General features: G+C 31.2%; 2 protein-coding genes across 2 annotated transcripts; both read left to right on the top strand.

The window, feature by feature from the left end:
* The first annotated feature begins 394 nt into the window (after nt 1–394).
* Nucleotides 395–6,925, top strand: LOC105287758 (aminopeptidase N-like). The gene is made up of 12 exons (XM_026969541.1): nt 395–725; nt 1,024–1,517; nt 2,179–2,637; nt 2,723–2,915; nt 3,374–3,521; nt 3,605–3,686; nt 4,092–4,459; nt 5,035–5,324; nt 5,447–5,649; nt 5,821–6,129; nt 6,245–6,314; nt 6,617–6,925. Exons 1-12 carry the CDS (start codon nt 636–638, stop codon nt 6,731–6,733), a joined length of 2,823 nt encoding a protein of 940 aa, XP_026825342.1. The 5' UTR covers nt 395–635; the 3' UTR covers nt 6,734–6,925.
* A 1,522-nt stretch (nt 6,926–8,447) lies between these two features.
* On the top strand, nt 8,448–18,017 carry LOC113561916 (aminopeptidase N-like). The gene is made up of 11 exons (XM_026969543.1): nt 8,448–9,113; nt 13,233–13,691; nt 13,772–13,964; nt 14,413–14,557; nt 14,641–14,722; nt 15,277–15,635; nt 16,030–16,319; nt 16,445–16,647; nt 16,824–17,135; nt 17,272–17,341; nt 17,665–18,017. Exons 2-11 carry the CDS (start codon nt 13,237–13,239, stop codon nt 17,863–17,865), a joined length of 2,310 nt encoding a protein of 769 aa, XP_026825344.1. The 5' UTR covers nt 8,448–9,113; nt 13,233–13,236; the 3' UTR covers nt 17,866–18,017.
* The last annotated feature ends 1,155 nt before the right edge of the window (nt 18,018–19,172 follow it).

The following is a 19,172-nucleotide window of genomic DNA, read 5'->3' as shown; positions in this document are numbered from 1 at the left end:
TAAAAAATTTTTTTCTTTTTCCGAGGAGTTCTGAGTTGTTGATATCATTATTTTTTATATTGCCTAGAGTTCTCTGCTATTGAAAATACCGTAAACTCGGAAATGAAAAAATTCTACCCTTAGAAATTTTTTCCTTTTCCGAGTAGTTCTGAGTTGTTGATATCATTATTTTTTCTATTGCCTAGAGTTCTCTGCTATTGAAAATACCGTAAACTCAGAAATGAAAAAGTTCTACCCTTAGAAATTTTTCCTTTTCCGAGTAGTTCTGAGTTGTTGATATCATTATTTTTTATATTGCCTAGAGTTCTCTGCTATTGAAAATACCGTAAACTCAGAAATGAAAAAGTTCTACCCTTAGAAATTTTTTCTTTTTCCGAGCAGTTCTGAGTTGTTGATATCATTATTTCTTATTCTACTAGCACCACAGGCGCGCGCTATCATGGGGCGAACTTGAAAACTGTAAATGCCACCAAAAAGTTTTAGCAAAGAAAAGATCAATACAAAATCGACCAGAGTTCAGAATTCAAAGAAAGCGTGATTTAATGAAGGACATCAATGGATCGATGTAATGTTTGTATTCATCAATTTGAAACAGTATCTATATAGAATATCGTATACATATTTGTCGAATACGTATGACCTCTTATAGGGGTTGTTTGCTTAAGGCTACCGTATTTTCCACAATAATAAATATGATGTCTAGTTCTCAGCAGTCTCTCAAGATGGTAAGTCATAACTCTTGCAATCGTAATAATACAATTAGAAGATTCACGGATTTTAATGATAACCGATTAGTTACAGTTAATTATTTACACAGGAATGTATTTTAGTCAGAATTTAAATTTAATATACAACAAATTACTAAAAGTAGAACATATATTTCTCGTTGATGATGTAGAAGGATAAGTTTACCTAACATAAATCGCAATGTAAAATTGCATTTTATTTTGCACCTCGCAAAATAAAATGCTTTATATGTTGTTAATTAAATGGAATTATTTTTCTTAAAAACCTGTTTTGCAGGTGTCCAACACGAGTACTGCCGTGATACTCTTAAAGTGTTTATTATTAATTGCTTGCCCAATATTCATTACTGCAGCAAATTACAGTACTGAGAGTTTAAAAGATGAAAAGTACATAAGTGAATATCGTTTGCCACTGAGAATAATACCAGTACACTATGATATTTGGCTAAACTTGTTTGTCACGGGACCTAAGTTTAGCGGTGAAATTAATATTACCCTCGATATCAAGTCTGTAACGCAATATATAACTTTGCACGCACACAGGCTGGAAATAAACGAACTGGAGACAAAATTATATAATCATAAGAACGGTACGATTTATAGGCCGACGGAACATGACTATCGAAGTCAATATGTTCTAGTTCTTCACTTCAGTGATACGGTGGTACATGGAACGTACACTCTATACTTTAAGTATGACGGTTACTTCTCTGAGGAAGATGAAGGTCTTATCAAACTTCCCGATGCAAACCTAAGAAGCGAAAATACGAAGTGAGTAAATCCTAAACTATTGAGATTTGTTAATTATACCTTGCGTACTTTTACTATCGTCGCTGGTATAATATTATGTATTGAAAGATTGAAATCAGAGACATAAATGTGGATAAAATGCCACATAAATAATTGTGTACAATAAACGATAATATATATATATATAGCTTGATATACAAAATATGGTACGCAATAACGAATCTAGTTAATTGTATCAAGAAAACTAATTATTAGTATAAGACCATTTTTATGTTATATATTAGGCAACAAAAGTTCATATATAGTGTTCAAGTTTTCTTCGGAAACATATAAAAACTCTGAAATTCTGGAAGAAAGAAATCATGGAGCTACCGTACAAAGTAGTACAAAATAGTGCATATGTATGAATAAATATCTATATATGTATATGTCTATACACATAATAAATGTATTGGAATGTTACTTAAAAACCGCTAAGAACTTTTCTAACAACCCAATGTAATATAATGTTTAATACAATTATACATTATATTATATAAGTACAATTAATCTTGGCTAAGCAAAAAATTAGACTTCTCAACACATATTACATTTTGCACGTGTGTTCGTGCGTGCGTACATAACAATAAAAACATTAAAAATGTATCATCATTATCGTAACACTGTTCTTAATCAAATTTAGATGGATGGTGATATCGCAATTTGGCAAGATTGGTGCTCGACGAGTGTTTCCGTGTTGGGATGAGCCTGCGTTAAAAGCCACTTTCAACATTTCCGTGAAACATCATTTACAACATTCAGCCTTCTCGACTATGCCAATACGACAGGCAGAGACTAATGACAGCAGTTTAGAAATGTGGTCTTACTTCGAAGAGACTCCCAAAATGTCTACTCACCTCCTCGGGATTGTAGTGATCGCAGCAAGTCGTTGTGACTTCGACGATATCTTCCGCGTATGGTGCAGAGAGAATGTTATCGTACCACTAGATTTCAAAGATACTATCCACAAGCAATATCGTACGATGGTTAGCCACATGCAGAATCACACAAGAAGTAACATGAAAATCCCCAAACTTGATATCATCATTGTACCAGATTACGTACCGAATAATTCGACTATTTGGGGAATACAGCTTATGAAGTAAAGCGTACAACTGAAAAGAAATTAATGATGTGTTACGTTTATGTCATATAATAATATTTTATACGGACAAATTATATTTCAGAGAGACATGGGTTACTATCAACATTAACGGTACAAACGATTTTAACAAAATTCAAAAATTCAATCTGACAAGCTTCCTAGCACATGAAATGGCAAAGCAATGGTTTCTTCCTGTAGTTGGTCCGGCTTGGTGGTCTGACTTGTGGTTATTCAATGGACTTGCTCTATTCTACAAAGCGTACATCCTTGGCCAGGTTGCTTTGTATTGCTAACGCGAACTAGCTTATGCACTTGAAAAGAAATCCAATTATTGACAATGTAACAAGTTTGCTCAACAAATCAGTTTTAATTTCTAAACTTGGAATACTTGTTTAATATTTTACAGTTTTTATAAAATTTTTTATAATTATTATGATGAGAACGGTCAGACAATATCATATATGTTTAAAGATTAAAATATTATAAAAGGATAATTATTGTCGGATGTTATGCAATTCTCATATTGACTTTACATATTATTTTAGAGGAAATGTTCTATTAAGTGTTTAATTTTTACTTTACATTATCTCATTGAAATTATAATCTAGAATGAAAATCAAAGTAACAAAGCTATTTTAGATATAATGAGTAAGCTTACTTATATACCTAAAAAGATGGATTTCTCTTTCCAACAGTTTTTATTTCTATTGCATCTCAACAATTTTGTCTCTAGATGTATGAAGAGTGGCGAATGATAGATTTTACAGTGCCCAGCCTACAGGAAAATCTTCGTTTAGATGACATTCGATCACAAAACAATATATTATACTATACTAAAAATGAAACAGATTTTATTGAATCTTTTATTGTTGTAGACAAAAGTAAGACTTTATAACAAATTTACTTTATACATAATTGTTATTTCATTGTACATGTGAGTTTTATATGATATGAATCATTGTAGCACTTATCCTATTGCATATGTTGAGAAATTTGGTTTCTGCCAGGACATTCCGGAATGGGATCAGAACCTATTTAGACACACAGTGAGTAACTACACATCATGATATATAAAACGTATATATATGATAATCATATATTTCATAATAGCAAATAGCACACATACATATACTAACAGATTTTTAATTTTTTTATAAACATTTTTTATATATGGAAGTTACGCATAAAAACTAAGTAGGCCTTCATATTATAACGTCAATTTTTAACAATTATAAGCTATATAAACAGTATATTCTATTATAAATTATTCTGTTCTTGTGTCGCATTCTCTCCAAAGTATCATAGAAAAATAATTGTAATTAATTAATTCTTTTAATTGAAATAATTTCGTACGGATTATTTCAACGAAATAACAATTCGTTTATGTTTCGTAATGTACATCCCAATTGTAAAATATGTTTATTAATTATAATATTACTTCATAAATGTAGTCAATTTGGTTCGGCTTCTGTTAATGATTTCTATGCCGCTATGCAAAGTGCCCTAGATGATACAGAATACGAATACCAGTTTAGGGTAAAAACAGTAATGCGTAGCTGGTTAAATCAAACGACGTATTCTTTGGTAAAAGTGAGACGTAATTATGCCCTTGGCCATGTGTATATGTGGCGAGTACCAAAGAATGACACCAAGGGAGTCGACAATACGACGTGGACCCCGTTGGCTTACGCTATGTATTCGTCTGACGAGTTGTTTAATGACACTATACCTACTAAGTGGTTAACAGAGGACAGCAAGAACAAATCCTTTGGTGGAGTTCCTCGACATGAGTGGATTATATTTAATGTACAACAAGGCGGTGAGAGTTCCATATAATATATATGAGATACACGTACAATATAATAGGTATATATATATATATATATATATATATATATATATATATGTATTTGCGAGTATAAGTTCTATAACTAAATATGTGCATAATGTACAGTATATCAGATTTAAATTATATACACGCACATAGTTTTATTACCAAATATCGGTATATTTCATTTAGAGAAATTAAAGATATTTGTTATAGTACATATATATATTTATATATATATATTTTTCATATTATATAGATATATACCTCATATTTGATAAATTATTGTGTATAATATCATGCATTATTATTATTATTGTAATTAAAATACATTTTAGTTATTAATATAATCTCATCATGCAGAAGAACCGTGAATTTTAATATGTGTAAGTCATAACTTAAAAGTACCGTCTTTTTGTGATACATACAGTCCTTAATACATCTACTATTTATATGTTTGATGAAAGAGAAAGAAAAGCAGATAACTGGAAATATTTGTTGGTTTTTTTCGAGAAAGTTGAATATAAATTGTAGTATTTGATAAAGCTTATTTTGTTGCACAACAGGATATTATCGTATTAATTATGATGCTACAAATTGGGAACAAATCGGGACTTGTTTAAATTCTTACGAAGTTACAAGAATACACGTCATTAATCGTGCACAGCTTATTGACGATGTCTACTACTTCCTAGTGACAAAACAACTTCATTACTTTACATTTTTACATATCACGAATTATCTGCAGAGAGAAGTGGATTATGTACCATGGATATCCATGTTCCGAATTATGTCATACCTGTGGAAATTCTTTTTACTTCCATTTAAAGAACCACTGGTTTTAGAGGCTTTACAGGTAGATCGGAACTGAGTTTGTCAAGAAATATTAGATATGGAGTAACTCCATATAAAATATGGATTTTATATGGATTCAAGTATTGATTTTTATTAACTTATATTATATTTACCAATTTCTAGTCACATATGTTGGAGATTCTAAGGGGACTTCTTAAAAACATAGGATACGAGGATGAGTATCACGATGATGGTATTACATTATTGATGAGAGGAACGGCCTTGAAATGGACCTGTAGATTTGGTGATCTTGTATGCAATGAAATGGCAAGTCATAAATTGGACATGCGTAGTAGTGATGTCTGGGTAGAGTTAGTTAGCAATAGGTAAGTGTGTTACAATAACGATTATCCCACAGTCATTTAGTCTATTCTTTATGTTTTTTTCATTTCAATGCTCTTAAGAAATGATGTGTGTGGTCAAGGTATATAACTATTATCCGTGTTTTTATAAAAATATAATTGTATATATGTATATTTTTCCATTTTTATGTGCAGGCCCATATTTCCGTGGGAAGAATGGATATATTGTAGTGCATTAAAGGAAGCAACCTTCGAGACTTGGCGTAAATTTCAGAACTTATATCAAAGAACAGGACATCAGCATGCAATTTTAGAACTACTGACTTGCTCTGAAATTTCGGGAACAATTATGCATTATTTCGCCCTACTGCCTCTATCACTAAACCGTTCACAAATCACAGACAATCAGCATTCTCATATTTTTGGTATACTTGTTAGAAAGCATGCACACAGAAATGAAGTACTTGACTACATATTACAGAATTTCACAGATGTGAAACCTAGGTACAATGAAACTTTTCTCCGTATACATATTACACGTATATTAGTTGTAATTATGAAAGCATGTTATGTAAATTATAGACATATTAAAGCCAAAGATATTGTTTCGTTTTAACAGATTGTATTCTAAAACTACGTTATTGACAGATATTATTTCAAACGTATATTCCGAAGAACAACTTAACAAGGTATATTCTTTTTAACAGAATTTTATACTCAATAATTGTATATTCAATTTTATATTTAATTTTAGTATTAATTTTCTATTATTATATTTATTCTTTCTATTATATTGTCTTCTATTATATTGGCATCATATTTATACTTTGTAGTTTTATTACATTATATCTAACTGTGCATATATAAACAAACACAAAACTTATGTAGCGTAGAATACTTGTTGCATCAAACTCTTCATATATAGTTATCATAAAATTACTTTGTTTTGAAATTATTATATATTAATGGTAAAAATTCGAATCTGTTTTAGACATACAAGTTTTTCAAGCAGGATGCTGAAGTGTCAAAAACTTTACCTACAATGATAAGTACGCGTTTAATCCAGCTCCAGGATATGATGACCAGTTTTTTCGAAATGTTTAGGTAGTGGAAAAGAAGTGGATAGATTCAATTTGAATAGTTAATCAAGTTAACTGAACTGAACAGTTTTTCATAAGATGTTTATATTATTATTTATTCATTAAATAGTTTTAAGTGCTCCTATTATATCTGATATTATTATTAATATATTCAACATTATATTAATCTGAATGTTCTATTAAACATAACTAGTGATATACTTTTGTCAATTATCATTCTCTCTCCTGAAACATTTTTTCCACTAAAATATTTATAGCGCTACGTCGATGCAGTTTGAGTTAAAGTACTACACACTTTTTTTTATTGGTAAGAAATATGTAGAAAGATGCAAGAAGATGTAAAAAGACAAGCTGTCAAGTACATGCTTAGTTGACGTAACAATTATATAATTTGCAATGTGGAGCTATAGCGTTTTCTACCAAAACGGGGTAAAATTAATTAATGTAATTTGAACATTGAGAGATGACTCCATATTATACTTAATTAACGCCATTAACAGGAAAGTTTTGGCGCACTGTTCACTTTCACTTCTATAGTTGAAACAAAGATGAGCCAAAAAATAAATAAGATATTTTTAGAAAGTTTATCATGCAAATAATACACGACATTTTACAAAAGTTGCATCTAAAAATAAAGAATCCGCTAAGTTTTAAACACCTGTTTTGTCGAATATAAAGTCACAACTCATGTATGTTTTTCTCTTCTGATTGCACGAAATGATAACTTTTCGTTTGTGGTTGTTTCTAATAACAATAATTGCGTTCATAGTTGCACCGGTAACAAAATATGCTAACTAGAACAGTAGCCTATTTTGCATATTTAAACTTTGCATTGAGCAACTAGAAGTGGAAAAAACACTATGTACTCTAGGAATGTGTAAAACATAGAAGGTATATAACACAATTTTTTAAATTAATTTTTCATTTCGTTTTACTTTAAACCAAAAGTTTATGAAATAACTTTACATTATATCTATATTAATTCTCCCAAAGATATTTAGAACAATTAGTTATGTATAACGTAATTTTTCATCGTGGAGGAAACCTGAAGATATTTTTAACTGCTTATTGATTGTTAATCAGGTCGTTTATTCGAAATAGAAGTTGCTCAATATCTTTTCATTTTCTCCAATTAATCCAAACATTAAATTATTTCAGTTGGCAAGATCGTGGTTCATAACAATTTTTACATATTACAGGCATTATTTTTCTAAATCAAGAAGCTATTAAAATACAAATAGAAGATTTTCAGGTTCCAAGATTTCGCCGCTGCATTTTAAGCCTGGAAAGCATGACTTTCATTTAGTAAGATCGTAAAATAATTATGGAACTTGAAATCTCGAAATCCTCCTAAAACGATTTGGTAAAGAAAAGATCGACTCAAAATCAATCTTCAAACTTCAAAGAAAGCGTGTTTAATGAAGGACATCGATGGATCGATGTATGTTTGTATTCATCGATTTGAAATTATCTATATAGAATAACGTATACGTGTTTGTGGAATACGACCTCTTAGGGTTCGTTTACGTAACGACACCGTGCCTTCTACAATAATAACTGTGTTGTCTAGTTCTCAGCAGTCTCTCAAGATGGTAAGTCACAACTCTTGCAAGTGTGATAATATAATTAGAACATTTATTTTAGATATTAAAATTTTAATGAAAATGGATTACTTGCAGTTAATTATTTACACAGGACTGTATTTCAGTCAGCATTCAAGTTTAATATACCACAAATTACTAAAAGTAGAACATATATTTCTCGTTACTGATGTAGAAGCATAATTTACTTAGAAATCTCAATGTTAAATCACGGCAACTTGCAAAATAAAATGCTGTATATGTTAATGAAATAGAATTACCTGCCTCAAAACAATGTTTTGCAGGTGTCTAACACGAGCACTGTTGTGATACTCTTAAAGTGTTTGTTATTAATTGCATGCCCAGTAGTCATTACTGCAGCAGATGATTGTGCTGAGAATTTAAAAGATGAAAAGTACATAAGTGAATATCGTTTGCCACCGAAGATAATACCAGTACACTATGATATTTGGCTAAACTTGTTTGTCACGGGACCTAAGTTCAGCGGTGAAATTAATATTACCCTCGAGATCAAGTGTGTAACGCAATCTATAAATCTGCACGCACACAGGCTGGAAATAACCGAACAGGACACAAAATTATATAATCATAGGAACCGTACGATTCATAGGCCGACGAAACATGACTATCAAAAATATCGAGATTCGCACGTTCTAGTTCTTCACTTCAGTGATACGGTAGTACGCGGACAGTACACTCTATACTTTAAATATAACGGTTACTTCTCTGAGGAAGATGAAGGTCTTATCAAACTTCCCGATGAAAGCCTAAGAAGCGAAAATACGAAGTGAGTAAATCCTAAATTATTGAGATTTTTTAATTATACCTTGCGTACTTTTACTATCGTCGCTGGTATAATATTCTATATTGAAAGACTGAATTCAGAGCTATAAACTTGGATAAACTGACACATAAATAATTGTGTACAATAAACGATAATATATGTATATAGCTTGATATACAAAATATGGTACGCAATAACGAATCTAGTTAATTGTATCAAGAAAACTAATTATGTTAGTATAAGACCATTTTCATTATATATATATATATATATATATATATATATATATATACAGGGTGGTTTTCCGAAAAATGTCATCTTATGTCCTTAAAATGATCTTCAAGATGAGTTTTGAGGACATTTTAAGGACATAAGATGACATTTTTCGGAAAAATGTTTCAGACAAAAGTTACTTACTTTTCGATGGAGAATAAGAATCTGCAATAAAAAGTTGGGGTTTTAATTTAAGAAATTGAAGGTGATCTTCGCGTGACTTTCAAACGACTATTCAAGGTCAAACCAATGGTATCATCTTATGTCCCCCTCGAAATCCTGACATGTTTGTCTGAAACATTTTCTCGTATCTCTTTTAGTGTTTTAAAAAATCGACTGTATAAATTAAAATGGGCCATCCTGTATATACAGTGCTGGCAAAAAGTTCCGGAACGGTTAAAAATCTTGGAAAATAATGATTTAGTGGAAGAAGGTTTCAAACAAAAAGCATAGGGTTTAAAAAATCTATTAGATGATGATATCTATTTGACCTTGGTATGACCTTGGAAAGCCCGGTCATGGTCAACATAAAAATCTTAAATGGAAACCCCTATTTTTTATTACATATTCTTATAGCTTAGCTCGAGAGCTTTTCGAAACGCTGTAATAAATTTTTTTTCTCTTACGTACTTTGTGACTTATAAGGCTTGAAGGTTACACAGTACCGCCGGTAGAATTACCCAAGGTGCACCGCGTGGAGGTTGCACGGTTGGATTTACATCTCTTTTGTACGTGTGGGTGTGGTATGTGCGCGCGCGCGTGCATGTGCGTGTGTGTATGAGTGCGTGTAGGAGTGTGTGTGTGTGCGTGCGTGTATGAGTGCGTGTAGGAGTGTGTGTGTGCGTGCGTTTATGAGTGTGTGTGTGTTCTTCATAAAACTAACTTCACAAAAATAGTTTATACTCGTATGTACGAACAACGACATTACACACACACGCACACACGCACACGCACGCGCGCGCGCGCGCGCACACACACACACAAAAGAGGTATAAATCCGACCGTGCAACCTCCATACGGTACACTTTGCGTAATTCTAATACCGGCGGTACTGTGTAACCTTCAAGCCTTATAAGTCAAAAAATACGTAAGAGAAAAAAATTTATTATAGCGTTTCGAAAAGCTCTCGAGCTAAACTACAAGAATATGTAATAAAAAAATAGGGGTTTCCATTTAAGATTTTTATGTTGACCATGACCGGGCTTTCCAAGGTCAAATAGATATCATCATCTAATAGATTTTTTAAACCCTATGCTTTTTGTTTGAAACCTTCTTCCACTAAATCATTATTTTCCAAGATTTTTAACCGTTCCGGAACTTTTTGCCAGCACTGTATACAGGGTGGTCCACTTAAATCGATCATCTTAGATATTTCACTTGTTTTTGATAATACGAAAAAATGTCTAAGGAAAAAGTTGCACCGTTCGAAGGGGCTATCATGATGACAGAACAAAAATTTTTTCAAGGCTATTTTTTTCGGAGATTCAAAGGTCAAGATAATTTTTTTAAATGGAACTACATATTTTTGTTCGCGCAATTGTATAGCCAACATCGAGAGGAGTTCAGCGACCTATGACAACATGACCTTTAAATGATCTTGAACGCGGGAAACAGAAAAATCAAACTTTATGCTCTTCAACACAAAAATTTATTTAAGGAGGTGTTCGAAATGATATCCTCCGACTTCAATACATTTTCTAATACGATGCACAAATGATACTCTTACCCTTTCTATCATTTCTGAATTTATACTAGCACATGCATTCAAAATGCGCTCTCTCATGTTCTCTTGTGTAGTTGGTACATCATTGTAAACAGTGTTCTTTAACATTCCCCACAAAAAAGTCTAAAGGATTCAAATCAGGAGAACGTGCTGGCCAACTGATATGTCCTCCTCTTCCTATCCAGTGTTCCGGAAACATTTCGTGTAAAACTGTACGTGCAACACGTGCGTTATGAGCCGGACAACCACCATGCTGATACCACATTTGTAAACGAGTTTCTAACGGCACCTCTTCCAATAAGTTTGGTAATTGTTGGGACAAAAAATCAGCATATTTTTGACCATTTAATGTACCATCAATAAAGAAAGGGCCAATGATTCGATTGTGTAAAACACCACACCATACATTAAGACTCCATGGACGTTGACGTTCTACTTGTCGAAACCACCTTGGATTTTCAACGGACCAATAGTGCATATTTCTTCTATTTACTTGTCCATGGTTAGTGAAAGTTGATTCATCGGTAAACAATATTCTGTTGAAGAAGAATTCATTGACCTCCAACTGTTGTAGCACCCATTGACAAAATTCTATTCGATTAATAAAATCATTTCCATGAAGTTCTTGATGCAATGCAATGTGATATAGATGAAATGAGTGGCGTTTAAGAATGCGTAAAACACTTGTCTTGGAAATACCAGTATTTCTTTGTATTTGTCGAGAACTGATATGTGGATTATTTGCCACTGCAGCCAAAACAGTAACTTCTGCTGGTTCATTAGTTTGCAAACGAGGTCGCAGTTTCTTACGTGAACAAACACTTCCAGTTTCACGAAATGTTTTAATAAGACGGTCAAAAGCAGCGCGAGACGGTAAACGCTTTTCAGGGTATCTTTGGTCGTACATTCTCTGCGCCTCTGTAGAGCTTCTTCCGCTTTCACCGTAAATAAGAAGCATTTCTATTCTTTCCTCTTTCGTATAATTAGTCATATTTAAACTCTGATATCGAGAAGCTCAGGAAATGAACTGAACTGCGAAAGCATTTCACGATCATAAATATTTACATACACATACACACCCGCACACAATACATGTATGGAATTATTTCAATCTTACATTCCATTCAATTCCAGAACATGAGAGTGTTTACCGATGAATCAATGTTCACTAACCATGGACAAGTAAATGGAAGAAATATTAACTACTGGACCGTCGAAAATCTAAGGTGGCTTCGATAAGTAGAACGTCCATGGAGCCTTAGAAAATGTATTGAAGTCGGAGGATATCATTTCGAACACCTCCTTAAATAAATTTTTGTGTTGAAGAGCATAAAGTTTGATTTTTCTGTTTCCCGCGTTCAAGATCATTTAAAGGTCATGTTGTCATAGGTCGCTGAACTCCTCTCGATGTTGGCTATAAAATTGCTCAAACAAAATTATGTAGTTCCATTTAAAAAAATTATCTTGACCTTTGAATCTCCGAAAAAAATAGCCTTGAAAAAATTTTTGTTCTGTCATCATGATAGCCCCTTCGAACGGTGCAACTTTTTCCTTAGACATTTTTTCGTATTATCAAAAACAAGTGAAATATCTAAGATGATCGATTTAAGTGGACCACCCTGTATACAGTGCTGGCAAAAAGTTCCGGAACGGTTAAAAATCTTGGAAAATAATGATTAGTGGAAGAAGGTTTCAAACAAAAAGCATAGGGTTTAAAAAATCTATTAGATGATGATATCTATTTGACCTTGGTATGACCTTGGAAAGCCCGGTCATGGTCAACATAAAAATCTTAAATGGAAACCCCTATTTTTTTATTACATATTCTTGTAGTTTAGCTCGAGAGCTTTTCGAAACGCTATAATAAATTTTTTTTCTCTTACGTATTTTTTTACTTATAAGGCTTATATATATATATATATATATATATATAAAATTGTATTATACATTATATTATATTGGGTTACACACACACACACACACACACACACAGAGTTAGTCTCCTCTATGCAAATAACTAGACTTCTGAACACGTATTACAGTTTGCACGTGTGTGCGTGTGGACATAACAATAAAGTTTAAAAAGGTATCATCATTATCGTAACACTGTTCTTAATCAAATTTAGATGGATGGTGATATCGCAATTCGGTAAGACTGCTGCTCGACGAGTGTTTCCGTGTTGGGATGAGCCTGCGTTAAAGGCCACTTTCAACATTTCCGTGAAACATCATTTACACCATTCAGCCATCTCGACTATGCCAATACAAAAGGAAGATCATATTTCCAGAAATTTGCAGGTGTGGTCTCACTTCGAAAAGACTCCCAAAATGTCTACTCACCTCCTCGGGATTGTAGTGATCGCAGCAAGTCGTTGTGACTTCGACGATATATTCCACATGTGGTGCAGACAATATACTTTCGTACCAGATGATTTCAAACAGACTGTCAGGCAGCAATATCGTACGATACTTAGCCACATGACAAATCATACAAATATTTCCATGACAATTCCCAAACTTGATATCATCATTGTACCAGATTACGTACTGAATAATGCGACTATTTGGGGAATGCTGCTTATGAAGTAATGCGTACAAATGAAAAAAAACATTAATGATGTGTATGTCATATAATGATATTTTATGCGGACAAATTATATTTCAGACAGACTTGGGTGATTGCCAACATTATCGACGCAAACGAGTTTAACAAAATTCAAAAATTCAATCTGACAGACTTCCTAGCACATGAAATGACAAAGCAATTGTTTCTTCCTGTAGTTGGTCTGGCTTGGTGGTCTGACTTGTGGTTAAGCAATGGACTTGTTCTATTCTACAAAGCGTTCATCCTTGGCAAGGTTGGTTTACATGGTTAACGCGAGCTTGCTTGTGCACTTGAAAAGAAAACCAATTATTGACAATGTAACAAATTTCAACAAATTAGTTTTATTTTCAAACTTGGTATAGTTGTTTAATATTTTACATTTTTATAAAATTTTTTATAATTATTATAATGAAAACTGTCAGACAATATCATATATGTTTAAAGATTAAAATATTATAAAAGGATAATTATTGTCGGATGTTACGCACTTCTCATATTGACTTCACATATTATTTTAGAGAAAATGCTCTATTACGTTTTTAATTTGTTATTTACATTATCTCATTGAATGTATAATCTAGAATAAAAATCAAAATAACAAGGCTATTTTAGATGTAATGAGTAAGCTTACTTATATACCTAAAACGATGGATTTCTCTTCCCAACAGTTTTTACTTCTATCACAACATGTTTGTCTCTAGATGTATGAAGAGCGGATGATGGATTTTATGGCGCCCAGCCTACAGGAAAGTCTTCGTTTAGATGACATTCGATCACAAAACAATATAGAATACTATACTAAAACTGAAACAGATTTTATTGAATCTTTTATTGTGGTAGACAAAAGTAAGACTTTATAACAAATTTACTTTATACATAATTGTTATTTCATTGTACATGTGAGTTTTATATGATATGAATCATTGTAGCACTTATCCTGTTGCATATGTTAAAATCTTTGGTAACGGTCAGTGTATTCCACAATGGTGTCAGAATCTATTTAGACAGACAGTGAGTAACTACAATATCATAATATAAAACGTATATATATAGTAATCTTATATTTCTTATATTTTTTTATAATAGCAAACAGCACACATAAATATAGTAACAGATTTTTTAATTTTCTTATAAATATTTTTATATATGGATGTTACGCATAAACATTAAAGCATCTATTCTGTAAAAATGCTCTGTAACGCTGTATCTCTATAAGCTATGTAGCACTGTAGAGTAAGAGAGAAAAGAGCGACAAGCGAAAAGAAGAAAGAGCTAAAGAACTAAAGCGCTACAGAGCTTATAGAGCAAAAATTTTCTTACAGAATACATGGCTAAGTAGGCCTTCATATTATAACATCATTGTTTAACAATTATAAGCTATATGAACATTATATTCTATTATAAATTATTTTGTACTTGTGTCATATTCTCTCCAAAGTATCATAGAAAAATCATTGTAGTTAATTAATTCATTTAATTGAAATAAACCGTTCGTTTATGTTTCTTAATGTACAACCTATTTGGAGAATATGTTTATTAATAATAATATTGCTTCATAAATGTAGTCAGTTCGGTTCGGCTACTTCTGATGATTTCTGGGACGCTATGCAAAGTGCCCTAGACGATACAGAATACCAATACAATTTTAAGATAAAAGAAGTAATGCATAACTGGTTAAATCAAACCACGTATTCTTTGGTAAAAGTGAGACGTGATTACTTGCGTGGCAATGTGTTTGTACGGCGGGTACCAAGGAATGACACTAAGGAAGCTTCTAATAGCACATGGATACCTGTGACTTTTGTTACGAATTCGTCTGAGAATTGTTGTAATAATACTATGTGGATAAGAAATGACAGGATGTCCGTTGTTAGTTTCATACAGGCTCGTTATGATTGGATTATAGTTAATAAAGAACAAAGCGGTGAGTGGTGCATATAATAAGAGATACACGTATAATATAGTAGGTATATACATATTACAGAAATATATGTATATATGTCATATTATATACATGTATACCTCATATTTGGTAAATTATTTTATATAATAGCATTCATTATTAGTATTGTAAAATAAAATAAATTTTTGTTTTGAATATGATCTCATCATGCAGAAGAACCGTGAATTTTAATACGTGTAATTCATAACTTAAAAGTACCGTGTGTGTGATACGCGCAGTTCGTAATGTATCTATTCTTTATATATTTTGATGGAAGAGAAAGAAAAGCAGATAACTGGAAATATTTGTTGGTTTTTTTCGAGAAAGTTGAATATAAATTGTAGTATTTGATAAAGCTTATTTTGTTGCACAACAGGATACTATCGTGTTAATTATGATGCTACAAATTGGGAACAAATTGGGGCTTGTTTAAATTCTAATGAATTTACAAAAATTCACGTCATTAATCGTGCACAACTTATTGACGATGTCTACTACTTCCTAGTGACAAAACAACTTTATTACTTTAAATTTTTACATATCACGAATTATCTGCAGAGAGAAGTGGATTATGTACCATGGATATCCATGTTCCGAATTATGTCATACCTGTGGAAATTCTTTTTACTTCCATTTAAAGACCCTCAGGTCATAGGGGGTTTACAGGTAGATCGGAAGTTTGTCAAGAAATATTAGATATGGAGTAACTCCATCTAAAATATCGATTTTATATCAACTATTGATTTTTAGTATTAACGAGCTTATGCTATATTATATTTATCAATTTCTAGAATCAACTACATGGTATTGTGGACGGGCTTCTTAAAAACATAGGATATGATGATGAGAATCACGATGATGTTATTACATTATTGATGAGAGGTACGGCCTTAAAATGGGCCTGTAGATTTGGTGATACTTTATGCTTGGAAAAGACACGTCGTAAATTGGACATGCGTAGTAGTGATGACTGGGCAGTGTTAATTGGCAAGAGGTAAGTGTGTTACAATAACGATTATCCCATAGTCAGTTAGTCTATTCTTTATGTTTTTTTCATTTCAATGCTCTTAAGAAATGATGTGTGCGGTCAAGGTATATAACTATTATCCGTGTTTTTATAAAGATATAATTATATATATATTATATATTTTTCCATTTTTATATATACAGGCCTATATATTCGTGGGAAGAATGGATATATTGTAGTGCCTTAAAGGAAGCAGACTCCGTGACTTGGAATAAAGTCTGGCACATATTTGAAAGAACACATCAGTATGTAATTTTAGAATTATTGACTTGTTCTGAAACTCCGAAAAAAATTATGGACTATTTCACCCTACTATCTGCATTAGTAAACCAACACAAAGCACAAATCACAGACAATCAGCATTCTCATATTTTTGGTATACTTGTTAGAAAGCATGCACACAAAAATGAAGTACTTGACTACATATTACAGAATTTCACAGATCTGAAACCTAGGTACAATGAAACTTTTCTCTGTATATATATTCATAAGTATATTATGATTATGTTAGTATATTAGTTGTGATTATGAAAGCTTGTTATATAAATTATTAGTCATATTAAAGCCAAACATATTGTTTCGTTTTAACAGATTGTATTCTAAAACTACGTTATTGACAGATATTATTTTAAACGTATATTCCGAGGAACAACTTAACAAGGTATAGTCTTTTTAACATAATTTTATACTCAATCGTTTTATATTCAATTTTATATTTATTTTTATTATTAATTTTCTATTTATTAATTTTCTATTATTCTATTATATTTATTCTTTCTATTATATTGTCTTATATTTGCATCATACTTATATTTTATTATATTATATTTTTATTACATTATTTTTATCTGTGCATATATAAACAAACACAGAAACCATGTTGCATAGAATACTTGTTGCATCAAATTCTTCATATATTTATCATAAAATGACTTTGTTATGAAATTATTATATATTAATGGTAAAACTTCGAATCTGTTTTAGACATACAATTTTTTCAAACAGGACGCTGAAGTGTCAAAAAATTTGCCTACAAGAATAAATACGCGTTTAATCTATCTCCATAAGTTAATGACCAGCTTTGAGGAAATGTTTTCGCTGAGCAGAAAAAGTGATATATTAAAATGGGAAAGTGATAACTTAAAAAAGGAAAGTGAATTAAAAGGGAATAATAAATCAAGTTAATGGACTGAACAATTTTTTAATAAGATTTTTATATTATTACTTATTCATTAAATATCCAATTTTAATTGTTCCTAATATGTGTGATATTATTTAATATATTCAACATTATATTAATCTGAATGTTCTGTTAAATATAACTAGTGATATACTTTTGTCATTTATTATTTTTTCTCCCGAAACATTTTTCCAACTGAAATATTTATAGCGCTACGTCAATCGCACTTTGAGTCAAACTACTAGATAATTTGGTGTTATTGAAAAGAAATATGTAAAAAGATGTAAGAAAATGTAAAAAGATAAGCTGTCAATTACATGCTTCGTAGGTAACAATTATATAATTTATAACATGGAGCTATAGCGTATTCTATCAAAATTTGGTACAATAATTAATGTGGTGTGAACGTTAATAGATGACTCTCTACGCCATTAACAGGAAAACTGGTGCACTGTTCAATTTCACTTCTGTAAGTGAAACAAAGATGAGCCAAAAAATAAAGAAACTGTGTTTAGAAAGTTATCATGAAATAAATACACGACATTTTACAAAAGTTGCGTCTAAAAATAAAGAATCCGCTAAGTTTTAAACACCTGTTTTGACGAATATAAAGTCACAACAGTCATGTATGTTTTTCTCTTCTGATTGCACGAAATGATAACTTTTCGTTTGTGGTTGTTTCTAATATACTTTCGTTTATAGTTGCACCGTTAACAAAATATGCTAACTGAAAGTGTAGTCTATTTTGCATACTTAGATTTTGAACTGAGCACTACAAGTGGAAAAAAACACTCTGTATATACACTAGGAACGTATAAAATAGAAGTAATATCATAAAATTTTAGTTTAAAGTCAAAACAAGAATGAAAGTTAATTGTAAACTTACATTATGTTACGTGAGAAAATTAATGTGTGACATATTGAGAGATGACAAATTGGCATAGAAATGGAGCGAAGTTATAATTCTAATTTAATTTATTCAATTATGTAATTCTAAGTTTAATATAAATAAATATAATATAAATATTATAAAAATTATAATATTATTAAATTAAATACTATAATGTATATGAAACATTTTCTTATTTTTTATTAGCTTATTATTCACGTGACGTATAATATGTCAAACAGTTATTTTGTCACGTAACATAATGTATGTTTGTAATTATTTTTCCATTTTTCTTTTTTGACTTTAAACTAGAAATTTATGAAATAACTTTTATATACATTATATCTGCGTGTCTATATTAATTCTGCCAAATATCTTTATAACAATTAGTTATTTGTACGATTATTTTTTCCCCGCATAAGA

Source organism: Ooceraea biroi, chromosome 5 (genome assembly GCF_003672135.1).
Source record: "Ooceraea biroi isolate clonal line C1 chromosome 5, Obir_v5.4, whole genome shotgun sequence".
NCBI lineage: Eukaryota > Metazoa > Arthropoda > Insecta > Hymenoptera > Formicidae > Ooceraea > Ooceraea biroi.
The sequence above is the reverse complement of the archived record's forward strand: the minus strand, read 5'-3'. Positions and strand labels throughout refer to the sequence as shown.

Excerpts from the sequence above, each read along its gene's own strand:
- LOC113561916 (XM_026969543.1), top strand. The coding sequence starts at position 13,237 with ATGGTGATATCGCAATTCGGTAAGACTGCTGCTCGACGAGTGTTTCCG. Across the intron at positions 15,636-16,029 it reads AGTTAATAAAGAACAAAGCG|GATACTATCGTGTTAATTAT; the intron begins GTGAGTGGTGCA and ends GTTGCACAACAG. Across the intron at positions 17,136-17,271 it reads TTCACAGATCTGAAACCTAG|ATTGTATTCTAAAACTACGT; the intron begins GTACAATGAAAC and ends TCGTTTTAACAG.
- LOC105287758 (XM_026969541.1), top strand. The coding sequence starts at position 636 with ATGACCTCTTATAGGGGTTGTTTGCTTAAGGCTACCGTATTTTCCACA. Across the intron at positions 2,638-2,722 it reads TGGGGAATACAGCTTATGAA|AGAGACATGGGTTACTATCA; the intron begins GTAAAGCGTACA and ends ATTATATTTCAG. Across the intron at positions 3,687-4,091 it reads AGAACCTATTTAGACACACA|TCAATTTGGTTCGGCTTCTG; the intron begins GTGAGTAACTAC and ends TCATAAATGTAG.